Here is a 22,425-nt window from a genome sequence, read left to right as displayed (position 1 = left end):
AGATAATAGTACTGCACTGATTTTAAATAACCTAGATATGGCTGACAGTAAAAGAATAGAACAGAATTACAGACACACAAAAACATGAAATGTTTAAACTACTATATTAATACTCAATAAGCATGCTTAAACCCACACACAGATGCACACATTTTGTTATATATATAGATAATTAAAATAAATGATGGGTGATAAAACCTATTGCAAGTCTTCTGTTTTTATGGGCTTCTATGTCATTTTTCAGGTTTCATTGCAATCATAATCTGGCATAATTATAAACATTAGATATATCTGTATGAATAAATTGGTAAACTTGACTCAATGTGATCTGAAATGCTTGAACAGTAATATTAAATAATAGTAATATACATTTTTTGTAGATGAATCCCTCAACAAGCCCATAAACTGTAATGTTTTAGTCTTTAGTGAGCTCATTAGTGGTCTTCCGGTGACATCTAGTGGTTATAATTGCAATTTTTTATTCAACACTGGGTTTTGAAGCTTTATAAATATTACAGTGTTCTTTTTTACCTAATCTCTGTTAAATTTTGCATGATTGTTTAGAAAAAATACAGATCTAATGCATGTGTGATTATATTACCCATTTTTTTTTTGCAGTTTAATGCCATTCACAACAGAAATCTTTTGTTTTTTAGGCCATTTTAACTGTTATAGCACCAGCTATTTTCTGATCTTAATGAAACTTTGCATGCTTGGTGGGTCATCTTTCACATGTTATAACCAAGTTTCATAAAGTTTTGAGTTTTTGTTTCAGTTTTATAGGCTTTAGGTTACATGTGGCCACGGCCCTTTCCTAAATGACCTCTTATAGCTAACCAAAGGACAAAATGCAACATATTTTTGAAAATTATTGATCTAGAGAGTCCAGAGAATATTATTGCAGTGGTTTGATCAAGACTGAACAAAAAACCAGGTGACCCAAAACATTCAAATTCGTGGACCAATTTTACGAAAAAGGCTATAACTCGGGAACAAAATGAGATATCTTCACCAAACTCAGAACTCATATGCATGAACAAAAACTTTAGTCAAATTATTATTTTTTTTCCATATCTGCCACTTGGTGGCGCTACAGGATGAAAAAAAATCAAATGGCTATAACTAAGCAACCGTTGATCCAATCAACTTGAAAATTGATATGGCCCAATGTGGCACAAGTGCTCTATGAGGAATTTCACTTATCTTAAAAAACATGGCCGCCATTGGCCAAACAACTTTAAGCACCTATTTGACAAGCACCTATTGGTCTGATGCTACATATGCTTAGCTCCTGATGTTGCCGCTGGAATGCTTGGCCCCGTGATTGCTGCTTGCAGCTATATTTATTATTATTCTTCTTCTTCCACCCCAAGTCTATGGTAGCCCATAGAACCGATTGCGGGAAAGTTGTATAATTTGGCACACTCATAGAGGACTGTCTGAACATTAACCGTAGCAAATTTGAAGTCTCTAACTCAAACTCTCTAGCGCCACCAATTGTCTAAACTTTCAAAAACTTGATGCTAATAACTCTTGAACCGTAAGCCACAAAATTAAAATTCTTTTTTCCTGTGATTCCTTGGCTCATGCCGAGTCAAATGGACACCGAAATTCAAAAATCGCAAGGCTTAGTTTTTTCGCTATCGTCAATTGTTCGTAAAACCTACTTTTTTGAACTCGTCCTAGGCCGTTGCACCGATTGTCACGAAAATTGAATCAGATAATCTTCAGACCATGCTGGCAAAAAGTTATGGAATTCAAGTTGATTTCTCAAACCGTTTCCGAATAGCTCATGAACGAATTCTTCGAAAAGCACGCAAACGTGAACGTGAGGCTATATCTCCGCAACGGTTTGGCCTATTGAGACCAATCTTGGTGGGTCTTATAACAACCATTCCCTGGGACTACCTGCAGTGTTTCGGCGCTGTGCCCCCTAGTGGTCAGGAGATATGAAAAATGCATGTTTTTGCTCATAACTTCTGAACGGTTTTGCCAAAAATCACAAAAGTGGTGTCTTTAGATTCAGTGCATCATTCCGAGTCGAATGATACCGAATTTTCCCAATTCGGTCATTTTGGGCGTCGGCCATTTTGAATTTAGTTGTAAATTGCTGTATCTTAAGAATGAAGTTCCGTATCGTTTCGCAAATAATTACAAAAATGTCCGGCTCCATGCCCTGAATGTACACAAAAAAATTGGGGGCAGCGCCACCTTGTGGTCAAGAGTTATAACGATTTTTCGAAAAATGCTAATAACTTTTGCATACATTAGCCTATTGTAACAAAGCTGATGTTGATAGATTCCTTGGGTCATGCCGAGAACACCGATACCCCATTTGTCAATTTTGGCAAAATTTCCTGTCCGCCATTTTGATTCATGTTGAAAACCTACTTTTTCGAACTCCTCCTAGACCGTTGCTCAGATTTTCACCAAATTTGATTTGGATCATCTTCAGACCATGCTGGCAAAAAGTTATGGAATTTGTGTCGATACACGTAACCGTTTTCAATTAGCGTACCAACGAATTTGCTGGAAAGATGCCAAACTGCATCTGAGGCTGTATCTCTGCAAAGGTTGGAGATATTTACACAAAACTTAATATGTGACATTGTCACATCACATTGACCACGCCACATCATTTTGGTCACAGCGCCACCTATTGGTCAAGAGTAATAAACCAATCAATAACCGCTAATTATTACATTTCCAATAATGCTAATAACTTTTGATTGCATTAGCCTATTATCATGAAACATGTCTCAAAATGTTCCTTGGGACATGCCGACAACATACATACCAATTATGTCATATTAAGCAAAACTTCCTGTCCGCCATTTTGATTCATGTTGAAAACCTTTTTTTTTAAACTCATCCTCAACCGTTTGTCTGATTTTCACCAAAATTGAATCAGATCATCTTCAGACCGTGCTGACAAAAAGTTATGGATTTCGTGTCAATAGACGAAACCGTTTTTGTACAGCGCTGCTTCAGATGTCAGGCATCTTCACAAAATGAGTCTGAGGCTATATCTCTGCAAAGCTTTGTTGTAATTAAGCCAAACTTGTGTGTGCCATTGTCTAACATGGAGAATAGGCTCACAGACAGAAATGAAATGGTTCAACTATTATATGAATAATCAATAAGCATGATTACACACACACACACACACACACAGAGAAGTACATGCCCACACATTTTGTTGTATGTAGATATTTGAAATAAATTATAGGTGACACACAACTCACAGAAAGACTTCTTTTCTTACATTTCTATGTCAGGTTTCATTGCATTCATATTCTGACATAATAGTAAACATTAGATATATCTGTATGAATAAATTGGTAAACTTTGACTCAATGTGATCTGAAATGCTTGAACAGTAATATTAAATAATAGTAATATACATTTTTTCTAGATGAATCCCTCAACAAGCCCATAAACTGTAATGTTTTAGTCTTTAGTGAGCTCATTAGTGGTCTTCCGGTGACATCTAGTGATTATAATTGCAATTTTTTATTCAACACTGGGTTTTGAAGCTTTATAAATATTACAGTGTTCTTTTTTACCTAATCTCTGTTAAGTTTTGCATGATTGTTTAGAAAAAATACAGATCTAATGCATGTGTGATTATATTACCCCTTTTTTTTTTGCAGTTTAATGCCATTCACAACAGAAATCTTTTGTTTTTTAGGCCATTTTAACTGTTATAGCACCAGCTATTTTCTGATCTTAATGAAACTTTGCATGCTTGGTGGGTCATCTTTCACGTGTTATAACCAAGTTTCATAAAGTTTTGAGTTTTTGTTTCAGTTTTATAGGCTTTAGGTTACATGTGGCCACGGCCCTTTCCTAAATTACCTCTTATAGCTAACCAAAGGACAAAATGCAACATATTTTTGAAAATTATTGATCTAGAGAGTCCAGAGAATATTATTGCAGTGGTTTGATCAAGACTGAACAAAAAACCAGGTGACCCAAAACATTCAAATTCGTGGACCAATTTTACGAAAAAGGCTATAACTCGGGAACAAAATGAGATATCTTCACCAAACTCAGAACTCATATGCATGAACAAAAACTTTAGTCAAATTATTATTTTTTTTCCATATCTGCCACTTGGTGGCGCTACAGGATGAAAAAAAATCAAATGGCTATAACTAAGCAACCGTTGATCCAATCAACTTGAAAATTGATATGGCCCAATGTGGCACAAGTGCTTTATGAGGAATTTCACTTATCTTAAAAAACATGGCCGCCATTGGCCAAACAACTTTAAGCACCTATTTGACAAGGTTAATGGAAGTTGATCGGAACGAAACTCGGTGGGCATGTTCGACTCATTGCCCTAAAGGTCTGTAAGTATTTTGAAAGAAATTGCCCACAACATTGTCACCTCCCACAGAACACAACAAAGCGATTTGATTACAGCGCCACCTATTTTCCAAAAATGATAATGCATCATTTTACTGGAGTTTTACTGGCTGTTTCAATTACACTCTTCCAATAATTGCTTTTCTTACTCGTTGCATTTGGTCTGATGCTCCATGCCATGCTTAGCTCCTCGCTGTGGAACTTTTATTAACGATTTTCAGCCATTTCAATTACAATCATGCAATTATTAATTTCATTATTCATTGTTGCATTTGGTCTGATGTTACATATGCTTAGCTCCTGATGTTGCCGCTGGAATGCTTGGCCCCGTGATTGCTGCTTGCAGCTATATTTATTAGGGGCCAAGCACCGAAGGTGCGAAGGCACCTATTGTGTTTGTTGGCGTTATTATTATTATTATTATTCTTCTTCTTCCACCCCAAGTCTATGGTAGCCCATAGAACCGATTGCGGGAAAGTTGTATAATTTGGCACACTAATAGAGGACTGTCTGAACATTAACCGTAGCAAATTTGAAGTCTCTAACTCAAACTCTCTAGCGCCACCAATTGTCTAAACTTTCAAAAACTTGATGCTAATAACTCTTGAACCGTAAGCCACAAAATGAAAATTCTTTTTTCCTGTGATTCCTTGGCTCATGCCGAGTCGAATGGACACCGAAATTCAAAAATCGCAAGGCTTAGTTTTTTCGCTATCGTCAATTGTTCGTAAAACCTACTTTTTCGAAATCGTCCTAGGCCGTTGCACCGATTGTCACGAAAATTGAATCAGATAATCTTGAGACCATGCTGGCAAAAAGTTAAGGAATTCAAGTTGATTTCTCAAACCGTTTCCGAATAGCTCATGAACGAATTCTTCGAAAAGCACGCAAACGTGAACGTGAGGCTATATCTCCGCAACAGTTTGGCCTATTGAGACCAATCTTGGTGGGTCTTATAACAACCATTCCCTGGGACTACCTGCAGTGTTTCGGCGCTGTGCCCCCTAGTGGTCAGGAGATATGAAAAATGCATGTTTTTGCTCATAACTTCTGAACGGTTTTGCCAAAAATCACAAAAGTGGTGTCTTTAGATTCAGTGCATCATTCCGAGTCGAATGATACCGAATTTTCCCAATTCGGCCATTTTGGGCGTCGGCCATTTTGGATTTAGTTGTAAATTGCTGTATCTTAAGAATGAAGTTCCGTATCGTTTCGCAAATAATTACAAAAATGTCCGGCTCCATGCCCTGAATGTACACAAAAAAATTGGGGGCAGCGCCACCTTGTGGTCAATAGTTATAACGATTTTTTCGAAAAATGCTAATAACTTTTGCATACATTAGCCTATTGTAACAAAGCTGATGTTGATAGATTCCTTGGGTCATGCCGAGAACACCGATACCCCATTTGTCAATTTTGGCAAAATTTCCTGTCCGCCATTTTGATTCATGTTGAAAACCTACTTTTTCGAACTCCTCCTAGACCGTTGCTCAGATTTTCACCAAATTTGATTTGGATCATCTTCAGACCATGCTGGCAAAAAGTTATGGAATTTGTGTCGATACACGTAACCGTTTTCAATTAGCGTACCAACGAATTTGCTGGAAAGATGCCAAACTGCATCTGAGGCTGTATCTCTGCAAAGGTTGGAGATATTTACACAAAACTTAATATGTGACATTGTCACATCACATTGACCACGCCACATCATTTTGGTCACAGCGCCACCTATTGGTCAAGAGTAATAAACCAATCAATAACCGCTAATTATTACATTTCCAATAATGCTAATAACTTTTGATTGCATTAGCCTATTATCATGAAACATGTCTCAAAATGTTCCTTGGGACATGCCGACAACATACATACCAATTATGTCATATTAAGCAAAACTTCCTGTCCGCCATTTTGATTCATGTTGAAAACCTTTTTTTTTAAACTCATCCTCAACCGTTTGTCTGATTTTCACCAAAATTGAATCAGATCATCTTCAGACCGTGCTGACAAAAAGTTATGGATTTCGTGTCAATAGACGAAACCGTTTTTGTACAGCGCTGCTTCAGATGTCAGGCATCTTCACAAAATGAGTCTGAGGCTATATCTCTGCAAAGCTTTGTTGTAATTAAGCCAAACTTGTGTGTGCCATTGTCTAACATGGAGAATAGGCTCACAGACACTCACACACAGAAATGAAATGGTTCAACTATTATATGAATAATCAATAAGCATGATTACACACACACACACACACACACACACACACACACACACAGAGAGAGAGAAGTACATGCCCACACATTTTGTTGTATGTAGATATTTGAAATAAATTATAGGTGACACACAACTCACAGAAATACTTCTTTTCTTACATTTCTATGTCAGGTTTCATTGCATGCATATTCTGACATAATAGTAAACATTTGATATACATGTATGAATAAATTGTTGAACTTTCACTCAATGTGATCTTAAATGCTTGAACAGTAATATTAAATAATAGTAATATATATTTTTCTAGATGAATCAATAATCGAGACAATGAACTGTAATGTTTTAGTCTTTAGTGAGCCCATTAGTGGTCTTCCAGTGACATCTAGTGGTCGTAAATGCAATTTATCATACAACACTGTCTCTTTAACCTTTATAACTGTTATATGTTGTCTTAATTTCATTCCAAAGAAGCATACGCAATTTATGTTTAATTTCACAGTCTAGATAATAGTACTGCACTTATTTTAAATAACCTAGATATGGCTGACAGTAAAAGAATAGAACAGAATTTCAGACACACACAAACATGAAATGTTTAAACTAGTATATTAATACTCAATAAGCATGCTTAAACCCACACACAGATGCACACATTTTGTTATATATATAGATAATTAAAATAAATGATGGGTGATAAAACCTATTGCAAGTCTTCTGTTTTTATGGGCTTCTATGTCATTTTTCAGGTTTCATTGCAATCATAATCTGGCATAATTATAAACATTAGATATATCTGTATGAATAAATTGGTAAACTTTGACTCAATGTGATCTGAAATGCTTGAACAGTAATATTAAATAATAGTAATATAATTTTTTTCTAGATGAATCCCTCAACAAGCCCATAAACTGTAATGTTTTAGTCTTTAGTGAGCTCATTAGTGGTCTTCCGGTGACATCTAGTGGTTATAATTGCAATTTTTTATTCAACACTGGGTTTTGAAGCTTTATAAATATTACAGTGTTCTTTTTTACCTAATCTCTGTTAAATTTTGCATGATTGTTTAGAAAAAATACAGATCTAATGCATGTGTGATTATATTACCCCTTTTTTTTGCAGTTTAATGCCATTCACAACAGAAATCTTTTGTTTTTTAGGCCATTTTAACTGTTATAGCACCAGCTATTTTCTGATCTTAATGAAACTTTGCATGCTTGGTGGGTCATCTTTCACGTGTTATAACCAAGTTTCATAAAGTTTTGAGTTTTTGTTTCAGTTTTATAGGCTTTAGGTTACATGTGGCCACGGCCCTTTCCTAAATTACCTCTTATAGCTAACCAAAGGACAAAATGCAACATATTTTTGAAAATTATTGATCTAGAGAGTCCAGAGAATATTATTGCAGTGGTTTGATCAAGACTGAACAAAAAACCAGGTGACCCAAAACATTCAAATTCGTGGACCAATTTTACGAAAAAGGCTATAACTCGGGAACAAAATGAGATATCTTCACCAAACTCAGAACTCATATGCATGAACAAAAACTTTAGTCAAATTATTATTTTTTTTCCATATCTGCCACTTGGTGGCGCTACAGGATGAAAAAAAATCAAATGGCTATAACTAAGCAACCGTTGATCCAATCAACTTGAAAATTGATATGGCCCAATGTGGCACAAGTGCTCTATGAGGAATTTCACTTATCTTAAAAAACATGGCCGCCATTGGCCCAAACAACTTTAAGCACCTATTTGACAAGGTTAATGGAAGTCGATCGGAACGAAACTCGGTGGGCATGTTCGACTCATTGCCCTAAAGGTCTGTAAGTATTTTGAAAGAAATTGCCCACAACATTGTCACCTCCCACAGAACACAACAAAGCGATTTGATTACAGCGCCACCTATTTTCCAAAAATGATAATGCATCATTTTACTGGAGTTTTACTGGCTGTTTCAATTACACTCTTCCAATAATTGCTTTTCTTACTCGTTGCATTTGGTCTGATGCTCCATGCCATGCTTAGCTCCTCGCTGTGGAACTTTTATTAACGATTTTCAGCCATTTCAATTACAATCATGCAATTATTAATTTCATTATTCATTGTTGCATTTGGTCTGCTTAGCTCCTGATGTTGCCGCTGGAATGCTTGGCCCCGTGATTGCTGCTTGCAGCTATATTTACGATTTATTGTTAACATTTACCATTATTATTTTTTTTATATTTATGTATATTAATATGTTTATTAATTGAAATGGAAATAATAGTTTTAATTGTTTTTATACATTAAACTCTATCAGTCTATCTTAAAAATGTATTTGTTTAAGATAAAAATAAATAGAAATTTAAAGTATTAATGGGTTGTAGTCAGGGCTTGAAAACGAAAAAACTAAAACTATTTCAATCTGTTTACTCCGAGCAGAATCAATATTTTAACATTTCTGTGCCAGCGTTCCTCTGTGCTATTACGGTTCCATAACAGGTTCCAGTAGAAGAAATACCGGTTAATTTTTTTAAAAACATTTTTCTCTGCCTATAATAGTAATAAAGTACAGTGTTTTCTTTACTGGAAGAGATCTTAATCCACTGCATTAGTCTCAGACAATAAACCATCATCTTTTCTAGATTTTGCCTAAATGTTGGCGCTAAACAATATAAAAAATCTTTTAACACTTAAGATATTAAAGTATTTTTCAAGATATTGAATTTTTTTTCCTGAATTATAAAAGAGATTGCTTTTTGATAGTGAACAAAAAAACGTAAATTGCGTGTAAGCTCGCGTCGCATTTTATTATCCCTTTTATTTCAGAAATAATGTAGGCTAAATGCTTAAGAGAAATGTTTATAAGCATTATAAACACCTTTATTAATTTCTCTCTCATATATTAATTTTGATTTAAGCCTATAGTTTTATTCAGTTTTCTTGCGTTTAAAGCTCGCATTTCTGCGTTTACATCTAGCGATTTAAAAAAAAATGTCAATTGTGAAAAAGTTAGAATTGCAAGGAAATGTGTCTCTAGATTGTGAGATAAATATTGCTGTTATATATTTGAAGCATGTTTTCGTAGATTTCGACTCAATGATAGGAAGAAAGGGAGACGAGAGAAAATCTTATAATATTTAGAATTTGTTAATAAATCCTAGTTTTGACTTTGAGGTCTCGTGATTAATTAAATAGACACTTTTTATTAGCTTTATTCTGGCCATTTTGTGTTGGAGTGGATCTAATTGAATCTTTTTGTTGATGCAAAATCAGATTTGTTGCATTAGATAATTAAAATGAAATGCTTTGTTTCATCACTTTTTCTCTGTGAAAGCTTACATGTTTGTTTCCAGTAGTTTTCTGTTTTGTATTTTAAGTATTCTGTAAAGAGCTCTCTGGAACGTGCTGTAAATGTCATCTCCAGTCCCAGTCTGGCATCACCGGGATGGGTTTTACAGATCACTTATTTTAATCATCTTATGCTAATGTGCATTTTTAGCACAAATATGTTTCAGTCTTTGCACAAAATATTTGGATTTAGTCTGTTACATCTGTTCATCTCACGTTAGGTCTCCGAGGATGTGCTTTTGTAAAATTGCATACGAAGCGTAATGACAGTGATGATGATATTTGCGGGTAAAAATTTTAGTTTGTCAGCGTGAAGCATCTCTGAACAGTGTTTTTGAGAGCTGATGAGTGTAATATAACTTTCTGGAACTGTTTGGAGTATCTTTAGCTGTTAAAATACACAGAATCATTGACTGATTTATTGATTATTGGTTTTCTCAAGAGCAGTGCATCACACAGATCTGAGTGTGTATGCATTAGTTTAACGGTGATGGGGCTGTGTGTGTACAGTAAATATAACCCATCATTTACACAAGCACATGTTTAAATTGAGTAGTTTTCAAATGTGCATTTAAACTAGAAAATCATCATGCATCGCTGCATGAGCAGCACTGCAAACCAGTCTCCTCTCCATGCTGCTGCATTATATGCAAGCTTGCTGTGGATATGACTGTACAGTGCAGCTCAGGTCTGTATGTGTGCGTTTATTGTTAGCACTTTGTGTCTCATATCTTGCAACTGAGTTTGTGTGGAGCCCCAGTGATGGATCTGCATGTGTGTGTGTGTGTGTGTGTGTGTGTGTGTGTGCAGAGGTGGACAGTAGTGAAGTATTTTTACATAACTCAAATAAATTTAAAGCATTTTTCTTTGGAAAACTGAAGCATAAATGTTGCACTTTTTACTGCATTTCATAAATATTTTTTTTTTCTTTAATACTTAAGTACATTTAAAAAATGCAGTAATTTCTTGTACTCAAGTAAAATTTTGTACTATTACTTTAGTAATGGAAGATTTTTTAATGCAATTATGTATTCAATTATATTTAATATGAAATGTAGTGCAGTAAATAGTACAATATTGTGCTTCGGAATGTTTTGTAAAAGGTGCAAAAAAAAAATGCTTTAGATTTACTTGAGTAAAGTAAAACTCCTTCTCTACCGTCGTCCTCTGGGGTTTGGACTGACAGAGTGAGCGTTTGTGAGTGAGTCTGTCTGTTTTCACGCAGCTGTGTGTGTGTGTGTGTGTGCGTGTGTGTGTGTTCCCGTCCCGTCCGCAGGGGTAACAGGGAAAGCTCCAGCCGGGCGTCCAGCAGTCGTCAGAGCAGCACCGACAGCGAGATGAAGAGCCTGGAGCCGCGTCCGTGGAGCAGCACAGACTCGGACAGCTCCAGCCGAACGCTCAGACCTCCGGTCACCAAAGCCAGCAGCTTCAGCGGCATCTCCATCCTCACACGAGGAGACAGTCTGGGCAGCGGCAGGGGCTCCCGCACAGGTAACACACACACACACACACACACACACACACACACACCCTCATATCAGAGCTGTGATCTTAGTATGATCATGTACAACAAGGGATGCAGATGCAAAGGATCAAAATACTGCTGCTGATTCATCTTAACGCGGTTTCACATTTGAATTTATATATATATATATATATATATATATATATATATAACATTTATATATTAAAAAAATATTCTTTTTAATAATTTTTTATTATTATTTATTTACAAAATTTTTGACGGGAAATTAATAACCGGGAAGACTTTTTAAATTACATTTTATATTAAATATTAAATATATTTTTATTTTTAACCCGTGTATTTTCATAGGAATGTAACGTTATTAAAAATAAAAAAATAAACATAAAAGTTTTGTTTAATGTGTTTGTGTTGATGTTGAAATGCTTTTTTAAGACATGTGGTATCGAAAAAAGTATCGTTAGGAACCGGTATCGAATCTGAGGTATCGAAATTGGCACCGGATCGAAAGATTTTGAACAATACCCAGCCCTATCTATTGCTCTGTTTCAGGTCAGACACATCATAGTATAGTGATGGCATTTAGCATTAATGCATTAGAATTGCAAGTGTTTTCTTTGGTTTATTCACGTGCACAGGTTTGCATCAAGCGTGCTGGTGTGTGGTGATCATCTCTCGCTCTGTAGTGTGTCATTAAACATGACTGCTCTTCTGTCCTTCAGGTCTTCCCACAGTCTCTCCAGACGTGTGTACTCCGTCTCATCCGCATCAACAGAGCCGTGGGCTCCTGCCGTGTCCCCCTCAGACCCCGAGCCAACCGGCCAATCCGCCGCTGCTGCCGACCCCGACACACACACACACTCACACACACACACAGCACGCCATCAGTGCGCACAATCACATGCTGCCTCAGGTGAGTCACTGTCATCACACTAAACTGCTCTTTAAACTTACATTAATGAGTCCTAAAATATCTTTTAATACATCATGCTACTTGGGCTCTGATACAAATCACCAAAAAACACAGCAGCAAGTCTCATGTATTGTGAAATAAGATGAGATATCCGATCCGATAAGATCCGATCCCTTTTAATCAGTGGGATTTAAAGCTGCGGTAGGGAACTTTTGACGCTCTAGCGGTTAATAAACAGAACTGCTTGCGTCTTGCGGAAGAACATTGTAGCCGGAACTACTTCTCTCTGTTTATGTCTATGAAGAATCACTAAGGTACTGTGTTACTCCGCCGCGGTACCCCTGAAGCAATCTAAAATAGTCCCAATATAAACACTTATTATAGGTGCACCCTAGTGATTCAGGACAAGCTAAAAACACGGTTTGGAAAATGGATTCATGGTGTACTCGCTTATTATATACATTTTTCTACATGTTGAACACAAACAAAGTTACGGCGGCGGAGTAACCCAGTACCTTTGTGATTCTTCATAGACATAAACAGAGAGAAGTAGTTCCGGCTACGATGTTCTTCCACAAGACGCAAGCAGCTCTGTTTATTAACCGCTAGAGCGTCAAAAGTTACCGACTGCAGCTTTAATGAGTAGAAGGAGAACTGACATGCTGCAGTGTGTTATATTCTGTGTTTGAGTTTCTCCGTCTGTTCTTCTCTGAGCGTTCTGAGTCTGTTCCTCTGTTCTCTCGGTGTCTCTGCAGCCGTCTGCGCAGGCTGTGTCTTACTCCAACCCTTCGTGTCCTCAGGTCCTCCTGCCTGTTTCTCCTTCCCAGCAGTACAACATGGTACTTCAGCTCTCCTCTCTCTCCTCTAGCTTTCCCTTCATCTCCCTGCATCTCTGCAGCTGGATGTTCTATTAAGTGTCTGTTATTATTTGTGCTCAGCAGAAATGAGCACATTATATTTTCATTGATGTGCATGTATTAATTGTTCTGAACCAAAATGCATTATAAAAAAATATATATATATCAGTAGAGTCTGAAGCGGCTCATGCTGCTCTCTCTCTCTCTCTCTCTCTCTCTCTCTCTCTCTCTCTCTCTCTCTCTCTCTCTCTCTCTCTCTCTCTCTCTCTCTCTGTTCAGGGAGACGAGTTGACTCCAGGTTTCGGGCAGATGTCTCTAAGCCGTCAGGGCTCCAGCGAGGCACCTGAGCCACCCAGCCTTTACCAGCCTCCACCCACTGTACTATCCCAGCATCCTCCACCTCAGCCCAGCTACATCATGCCCCCGCCGCCCTCTGGATACCAGCCTGCTGCTCCACACCCACATCCTCCTCCGCCTCCGCCTCCACCAACACAAGCCATCCTACAGACCGCTCCACCCACACAGGGATACATGCAGCCTCCGCCGCAGCAGGTGCGCACACACAAGTACACACACACACACACACACACACACACACACTCACACACGCACATGCTCGCACACGTGCACAGTATTTTTGATCAAATAAATGCTCTCTTTCTCTGTCTCTCTCTGTCTCTCTCTCTCTCTCTCTCTCTCTCTCACTCTCTCGTTTCTCTCTCTTCTCTCAGATCCAGGTTCAGTATTATTCGACCGGAGGACAGTATCCGAATTCAGGCCAGCAGTTCCGCTCCATCTCTCACCAGGTGTCATACCCCACACAGCGCGCTCAGCCGATGCCCCCGCCGGCGCAGCCCTCCGGTCAGTGTGACATCACTTCCTGATTCTCTGCCCCGAGACAGCATCATTTAATCCTCCCTGTAAAGCAAGATCATGTGCTTTTGGAGCAGAGCATGTGTCCTGCAAGGAAGGAAGCTTTCATAAGCCTTCATTAGTCATAATTATGACATTTAAAAAATATCAGATATATATGAGGGTAAAAGTCTTAATTTTGAGACAGTCATAATTGACATAATAACAACATTTATCTCATAATTATAAAAAATTTGAATCTGACAAATCGGAATGTGACGATTATAAAACTGAAGTCAAAATGATGATGAATTTAAAAATAAAATATTAATAAAATATAGAAATTATAAAATCATAAAGTAGTGATTATTAGATTAAGTCATTATGGGTTATGACACAAAATTATGACACAATAAAAACTGTAAATATTAATATTAGTAAAGTTAATAAAATATAAATGAAAAAAGGCATAATAATAAAAGTCATTAATGAGAATAAAATACCATAATTATGAAAAAAAAGTTAAAACTAACATACAAATCCATAAAATTGGTTGAAATTGTCACACAAGTTGAAATTCACATCTGAAGTAATAGTCAAAATTGACAAAAAATTACTAGTTTGAAAAGTCAAAATATACATATAAAAATGTTAAAATAATAAAATAATTATACTTTTAATACATTTATGAAATTGCCGAGTCAATTCTGAGAAGAAAAACTTTTTTTGTCTTAACTTTGACTTTGTGAAATAAATAATATTGATTTACGGAAGCATGGTTTTCTTTCTTACGTGGAGGAAACACGCTTCTGTGTGCGTCTGTCTCTGCTGACTGGCGTTGTTATGCTCTCTTATATTGATGTGTCAAATTAAGCTGACTATTAAAGCTCTGAACGGCTCCCTGACGATGAGCGGTTGAAGTCTGATGTGCTTTTGTATTGCGTGATCAGCTCCTCTCCAGCCCATGATGACCAATCAGCAGCCAGCGTACCAGAGCATGATGGGAGTCCAGCAGCCTCAGAGCGCCAGTATGATGAACACGCAGCGCACGGCCATGAACGGACAGATGCAGGGCATGATGGTCCAGTACCCACCCATGCCCTCATATCAGGTGTGTGTATGTGAGTGTGAGTGTGAGAGAGAGAGAGTGAGTGAATGAGAGTGAATGAGAGTGAGAGAGAGTGTGAGAGTGAATGAGAGTGAGAGTGTGTGAGTGAATGTGTGAGTGAATGAGAGTGTGAGAGTGAATGAGAGTGTGAGAGTGAATGAGAGTGTGAGTGAATGTGTGAGTGAATGAGAGTGAGAGAGTGTGTGAGTGAATGAGAGTGTGAGTGAATGTGTGAGTGAATGAGAGTGTGAGAGTGAATGAGTGTGTGAGAGTGAATGAGTGTGAGAGTGAATGAGAGTGTGAGTGAATGTGTGAGTGAATGAGAGTGAGAGAGTGTGTGAGTGAATGTGTGAGTGAATGAGAGTGTGAGAGTGAATGAGAGTGTGAGAGTGAATGAGAGTGTGAGTGAATGTGTGAGTGAATGAGAGTGAGAGTGTGTGAGTGAATGTGTGAGTGAATGAGAGTGTGAGAGTGAATGAGAGTGTGAGAGTGAATGAGAGTGTGAGTGAATGTGTGAGTGAATGAGAGTGAGAGAGTGTGTGAGTGAATGAGAGTGTGAGAGTGAATGAGAGTGTGAGTGAATGTGTGAGTGAATGAGAGTGAGAGAGTGTGTGAGTGAATGTGTGAGTGAATGAGAGTGAGAGAGTGTGTGAGTGAATGAGAGTGTGAGAGTGAATGAGAGTGTGAGTGAATGAGAGTGAGAGTGTGAGTGAGAGAGAGTGTGTGAGTGAATGAGAGTGAGAGAGAGTGTGTGAGTGAATGTGTGAGTGAATGAGAGTGAGAGAGAGTGTGTGAGTGAGTGTGTGAGTGAATGAGAGTGAGAGAGTGTGAGAGTGAATGAGAGTGTGTGAGTGAGTGTGTGAGTGAATGAGAGTGTGAGTGAATGAGAGTGTGTGAGTGAATGAGAGTGAGAGAGAGTGTGTGTGTGTGTGTGTGTGAGTGAATGAGTGTGAGAGAGTGAGTGAATGTGAGTGAGTGTGTGAGTGAGTGTGTGAGTGAGTGTGTGAGTGAGTGTTTGAAAGTGAGTGTGTGAGTTTGAAAGTGAGTGAGCAAGTGTGTGTGAGAGAGTGACTGAGTGTGTGAGAGAGAGTGTGTGTGAGTGCGTGTGTGAGAGTGAGTGAGTGTGTGAGGGTGTGTGTGTGTGTGTGTCTCTCTCTGTGTGTGTGTGTGTGTGTGTCTCTCTCTCTCTCTCTCTCTCTCTCTAAGCGCTCCTCCTGTGCTGCAGGTGTCTGTGGGTAATGAGAGTCAGTCTGTGGTGCAGCAGCAGTACCAGCAGCCCGTCATGGTTCCCGCCAGTCAGTCTGTACAGGGAGCCATGCCGACCGCGGCACCCATGCCCGTCTACTACAGCGTGCTGACACCCACACAACAGAACAGCACAAGGTACACACACGCTAATATCTCAGAACGTGTTTACTGTCAGATGTCAGAAGTACTGGAAGAATGTGCAGTTTCACTACTGTATGCAACACAAAACTTAAAAAAACATTATCTGTTCGGCATCCTCAGATATAAAACATTGATATATTTATTTATTTATTTTGGAAAACTTTATTGCATAATATCATATCCTTTAAGTTGCATTAATATATTTTTGTTTGTGTTATTAATTATACTTGGAACAAATGTAAGTTTGATGCTGTATTATTGTTTTTGTACTAATTCTGCTCTGATTATTCAAATACATTATTTAATCTGTTTTTAGAAGTATCTCCTTCAAGTAGCTTCCATAGCAGTGTATCAGTCCTCTGTTTTTGTGTGTGAATTGAGATGTTGCATTAAACTCTCAATGGAAATTAGATCCGCATAAAATCTTAGTGTGCATAAAAACTTATGCACTTAATTGAGGCACGTAATTGTTTTATTCAGCAAGAAAATGTGCATTAACTACAATAGAGAAACGTATAGAGTGACAAGTACAAATGTATGTTTTGATCCTTTTCTTGTTGTTTTTATGCTAATTCTGTTTAACCGTGTGCTTGTGTGTGTTTCAGTCCGTCTGTGGGTTACCTGCAGCCGCCCAGTTCAGATCAGTACCAGATGACCCAGTCTGCCTCCCCCTGCAGCCCACAGCCAATGCAGCAGCAGTATTCAGGTCCACCACAAACACAGCCCTCTACGGTTAACTACAGATCAAATACACATGCATATATACATTTATAGCTATTTAAAAAAGGATGCAATTAATCATTTGACTGCACTATATAAAATACTATTCTAATACTAAATTCAGTACTAAAGTAATACTTAATACCATGATCGGTTCTAAAAATAAAATAGATTTACACATGATTTACCCATCATGCATCAGTAAATATCTGCAGTATTTAACTCCGAGAGCATTAGGTTGCTTTAGTTATCATCTCTCTCAGTATTGGGGTGAGTGACCCGCTGGTGTGGATGTGTTGTAGGGGTTCCTCCTCCTGGTGCTGGTGTGATGGTGATGCAGCTCAGTGTCCCGAACGGACCGCAGCCGACCCAGAATCCTCCGCTGGTGCAGTGGAACCCCTGCAAGTACTACAGCATGGAGCAGAGACCCAGCAAACCCGAGCCGCAGGTAACAGCAAACCACATTAGAATTGTGTATTTAAATATTATCAATGCTCACATTTAAAAGGCATAATTTCAGTTCGGGGGAAAAAGCTTTTGCCTTCTCTCTTGAGGCCACAAGAGGGCGCATGGAGGAAAATATTACTGATGCATGTTTATTCAAAGCAATAAAATAACATCAGAAAATAATATTTGTAAAAATATATAAAAAGAGCATAATGTTTAATGTTTGTAAACCATATATGTATATAATTAAGTTACTTAAATGATTAGAAAAAAAAAACACAGAGTCTTTTCTCATTTAAAAACATCAGATGCAGTGGGATGCGAAAACCCGCCATAAAGTCTCAAGACATGTTTTTTAATTAAAGTTAATTAATTTGACATGGTTTTCAGATGTGTTTGCTCCATCATGGCGACTCAGACTCATCGTGTGTGTGTGTGTGTGTGTGTGTGTGTAGGTCAGCAGTCCGCTGGCGTCTCCCACACAGTCTCCGGCTCCTTCTCCGTCTGGCAGCGTGAACACTGTGTGTCCGGGTCTCGGTCCGCTGCCTCTCATCTCACAGTTCCCTCGGCCCGGCGGACCAGCACAAGGTGCACACACACACACACACACACACACCTATACCCCCACCAAACCTAAACCTACCTCTTACAGAAAACTTGTTTGCTTTGTTACCCTTTCAGATTAACATCATTTACTTTTTTTTTTTTTCATGAGGACCACGTGTATATGTACAGTATATATATGTGTGTGTCTTATTAATAGTAGTTATACTGAATGTTATCAGGTGTGAAGCTGTCCTGCTTGAAACGTGCTTCACAAATAGAGCTACGTGACAACCAATAGAAAGCTTTGCTGTTTGAGATTGGCCTGGACATGATTCAGTGTCGGATTGTTTTCCTGTTTATATCAAACTCACTCATGACATCATGATGAGCTCAGGACCTGCGGTGACCCTGAGTGTGTGTGTGTGTGTGTGTGTGTCAGCAGATGGACGTTACTCTTTACTGGGGCAGCCGCTGCAGTACAGTCTGTGTCCTCCTCCCATCATGCACAACCACAACCAGTCCTCCTACAGCTCCCATCAGGTACAGCCCTGAGTGTGTGTGTGTGTGTGTGTGTGTGTGTGTGTGTGTGTGTGTGTGTGTGTGTGTGTGTGTGTGTGTGTGTGTGTGTGTGTGTGTGTGAGAAGACGTTTCTCACAAAAATAAGTTAGTTTCTATGTTAGTTTTAAGAGAGCGATGCATGTTCATTATTGAAATCTTTCAGTAAGTGTCAATTAACAGAACTGTGTTATTTTCAAATCTACCCGCAAATCTATTTTTTTATCCATATTTTATATTTTATACAAATTATTTTAATTAAATTGTATTTTATAACATATTATCCTAAATTATAAAAATATTATCAGCATAAAAATAAATTTAACTGAAAAAATTATAACTAAACAAAGCACAGTTTTCCCCCTAAATCAATCATATTTCTTGGTTTAAATTTACATTGTGTCAGCATTGACATTAAAGCAATACACAGAACTCACTGTTAAACACCATGCTATCTACTTTAACAAGCATGTATGAGACTTGTTTTTTTTTTTTTTGGTTATACTTTTATTTTACAGTTTCCTTCAAAAAAAAAAAAAAAAAAGAAAATCAAATCAAAGGTTAGAAATTCTGTCTGTAGTTGTTCACCGTGTGTCTGTGTGTTTCTCAGAGTCAGGGAGTGATGAAGCACGGAGCGCGGGGGAAAAGACAAACTCTCAAATCTGCCTCTACAGACCTCGGGACCACTGACGTGGGTAAGAGACCCGAGTCCTTCTGCTCATTTAAACTCAGTGTGACATCCCTGGTGATGATTCCTCAGTGCCTCTGAAGTGACCTCTCTGTGCTGCAGATAAGACTTTATCTATCTCATAAATAAAGTGTGTTGTGACCAGTGCTAGTCATCTAGATTACATAATCAGATTCCAAAAATTAGTTTATTACATAAAAAAACTCATAATAATCAGATTGCACTAACTTATATCATTCACACAGTGGCAGTAAATTATTCAGACTTTATCGTACGTGTCAAAGGGTTAATTCCTTGTAGTTCCAACAAAGCGGTTGCCGAGCAACACACAAACGTAATCAAAAATGGTATGTTACTTTGTAGCATCATTTAGAACAGCTTCGAACACCGCTCAACCAATCAGAATCAAGCAGCGGAACTCTCCGCTTTATAATATTCCATTTGACTGAAATGCTTGTAACATTGGGACATTGTGCGTTCTACCCCTGATGTTAAAGGGTCAATTCACCCCAAATTGAAAATTCAGTCAGTAATTACTCATCCTCATGTCGTTCCAAACCTGTAACACCTTGTTTTTCATAAGGGTGAGTAACTAATGACTGAATTGTAATTTAGTGTGATCTGTGTGTCTCCCTCTAGTGGTGAGTCGTGTGCTGGAGGTCACAGATCTCCCCGAGGGCATCTCTCGCCCGGAGGCTGAGAAGCTCTTCAACCAGCTCTCGCTCTGCGGTGCTAAGATCCAGTGGCTGAAGGACCCTCAGTGTCCCCGGGGCCCCGGCGGGGGACGAGGAGACCCCAGGGACCCCGCTCACCTCTACACCGTGGTGGCCGTGTTCCCCAACACCATGGCGGCTCAGAGCGCCTCCTTCAAGCTCAACAACAGCGGTTTGTTTAAACTGCGCGCCACCAAAAAGAACTACGACTTGCGCGTGCTGGAGCGAGCGAGCTCACAGTGAGTCAGGAGAGAGAGAGAGAGAGATGTCCAAGAGGAGGATCTTTTTTATTGTTTTGTATCATTGACAGAAGAGCACATGTGACACAGAAGCGTGTGGCGTTGTGTGTATCGTATGACGCGTGCACACACACACACACACCCATAAACACAAGCGGACGTCTTAAAGAGACAGTTCAGAGGAAATGAAATTATTTACTCACATCCATGGCGTTCTGTGGAGCAGATATTTCGGAGAACGTTGCGAAAGATATTTTCAGTTCCTGTTGACTTCATGAAAGTCGATACGTACCAAAACATTTCGAGGGAAAGGTGATTTACTCCTCTTTCCAAACCTGTTTGACTTTCTTTCTTCTGTGGAACATGCGAGCAGATATTTTGGAGAACGTTGGAAAACCTAGTCTTTTCAGTTCCGATTGACTTCATGTAAATATTGAATATGGAGGTCAGTCGGTACCAAAAAGGTTTTGATGACCGACGTTTCATCGCCAGCTGTTTCCATTCTGTTGGAAATACAATCGAAGTCAATGGGATACTAACGTGTTCACCAGTGTTTTATCAAATCGAGCTGCTTCTGAAGAAAGAAATCCATACCTGTTTGTGTATGTGATCACATGAATGTTTCAAAAATGAGCAGAAGTCGATGTTTGACATCATCATATAGTGGAGATGCTGTTTTCCAGCCTCATGTGACGTGAGAAGAATATAAACCGAACTCATTGTATTCTACTTGATTCTGATTTGTGGAGCTCGACAGCTGTATTTGAGCAGAGAAAGCTCAATGTTCTTCCGAACAGAAGAAAGGAAGTCGAGCAGGAAGTGCTGAAAGATGGTCTGCTTTAATCTGAACTGTGTCTTTAAATGCGCTCGTCTCTCCACACACTCCTCCGTCTCCGTCTCTCTTCCTCTCTCTCTCTCTCTCTCTCACGATGTTCACTTCGGATTTCTTCCTCTTTCACTTTCTAGCGTTTCTTGCTTTCTGTTTTGCCTTAATGCTGTTGTGAACTTCTGTGCGCGCTGTTTCTCTCTCTCTCTCAGATGAATCTTCTGTTCTGGGTTCAGTATATTTATATAAGTGATGTAAGGATTATAAGAAATGATCTATATATTCAGTGATTCTTTTCCCGTGGATAAGTTGAAGCTCCTTCTCGTTGTGTTTGCGTTTTTTCCGTGGACAGCTCTGCAGAACGTATCTGAGGTATTTAAAGTGCACAATGATTGCGAATGTCTACTGTAAATTCCATTTAATCTCTGATTTTTTGTTTGTTTTTAAAAATATAAAATAACTCCGAAAACTCCTGGCTCGTGTTCTTTCTTTATTCATGTTTCTCATTTCTATAACAAACATGTGATCACATTCTTGTGTCACGTCTTGCACTCAAATATACCAGTCATTAAAATATTCCAACATTGTTTATCAAAATGTACAGAGAAATAGTCAATGGTTTCATTAGGGCCCTGTACAGTATTGTTCAAAATAATAGCAGTACAATGTGACTAACCAGAATAATCAAGGTTTTTAGTATATTTTTTATTGCTACGTGGCAAACAAGTTACCAGTAGGTTCAGTAGATTGTCAGAAAACAAACAAGACCCAGCATTCATGATATGCACGCTCTTAAGGCTGTGCAATTGGGCAATTAGTTGAAAGGGGTGTGTTCAAAAAAATAGCAGTGTCTACCTTTGACTGTACAAACTCAAAACTATTTTGTACAAACATTTTTTTTTTCTGGGATTTAGCAATCCTGTGAATCACTAAACTAATATTTAGTTGTACGACCACAGTTTTTTAAAACTGCTTGACATCTGTGTGGCATGGAGTCAACCAACTTGTGGCACCTCTCAGCTGTTATTCCACTCCATGATTCTTTAACAACATTCCACAATTCATTCACATTTCTTGGTTTTGCTTCAGAAACAGCATTTTTGATATCACCCCACAAGTTCTCAATTGGATTAAGGTCTGGAGATTGAGCTGGCCACTCCATAACATTAATTTTGTTG

At 38.4% G+C, this 22,425-nt stretch overlaps 1 protein-coding gene across 12 annotated transcripts in view; it reads left to right on the top strand.

The window, feature by feature from the left end:
* LOC127959405 (R3H domain-containing protein 2) overlaps nt 1–21,719 on the top strand; it is a 66,763-nt gene extending 45,044 nt beyond the window's left edge. For 6 of the 12 annotated variants that reach the window (XM_052558573.1, XM_052558576.1, XM_052558571.1 and 3 more), the window contains 13 exons: nt 11,188–11,402; nt 12,117–12,307; nt 13,063–13,146; nt 13,444–13,716; nt 13,896–14,025; nt 14,967–15,127; nt 16,350–16,507; nt 17,119–17,219; nt 17,536–17,681; nt 18,136–18,268; nt 18,666–18,766; nt 19,392–19,476; nt 20,109–21,719. In XM_052558573.1, the coding sequence (XP_052414533.1) occupies nt 11,188–11,402; nt 12,117–12,307; nt 13,063–13,146; nt 13,444–13,716; nt 13,896–14,025; nt 14,967–15,127; nt 16,350–16,507; nt 17,119–17,219; nt 17,536–17,681; nt 18,136–18,268; nt 18,666–18,766; nt 19,392–19,476; nt 20,109–20,425 (2,095 nt within the window). In that variant the 3' untranslated portion in view covers nt 20,426–21,719. The remainder of the gene's footprint in view (nt 1–11,187; nt 11,403–12,116; nt 12,308–13,062; nt 13,147–13,443; nt 13,717–13,895; nt 14,026–14,966; nt 15,128–16,349; nt 16,508–17,118; nt 17,220–17,535; nt 17,682–18,135; nt 18,269–18,665; nt 18,767–19,391; nt 19,477–20,108) is intronic. The other 6 variants (XM_052558581.1, XM_052558579.1, XM_052558580.1 and 3 more) reach the window with 3 other exon arrangements.
* The last annotated feature ends 706 nt before the right edge of the window (nt 21,720–22,425 follow it).

Source organism: Carassius gibelio, chromosome B6 (genome assembly GCF_023724105.1).
Source record: "Carassius gibelio isolate Cgi1373 ecotype wild population from Czech Republic chromosome B6, carGib1.2-hapl.c, whole genome shotgun sequence".
In the NCBI taxonomy this organism is placed as follows: domain Eukaryota; kingdom Metazoa; phylum Chordata; class Actinopteri; order Cypriniformes; family Cyprinidae; genus Carassius; species Carassius gibelio.
The sequence above is the reverse complement of the archived record's forward strand: the minus strand, read 5'-3'. Positions and strand labels throughout refer to the sequence as shown.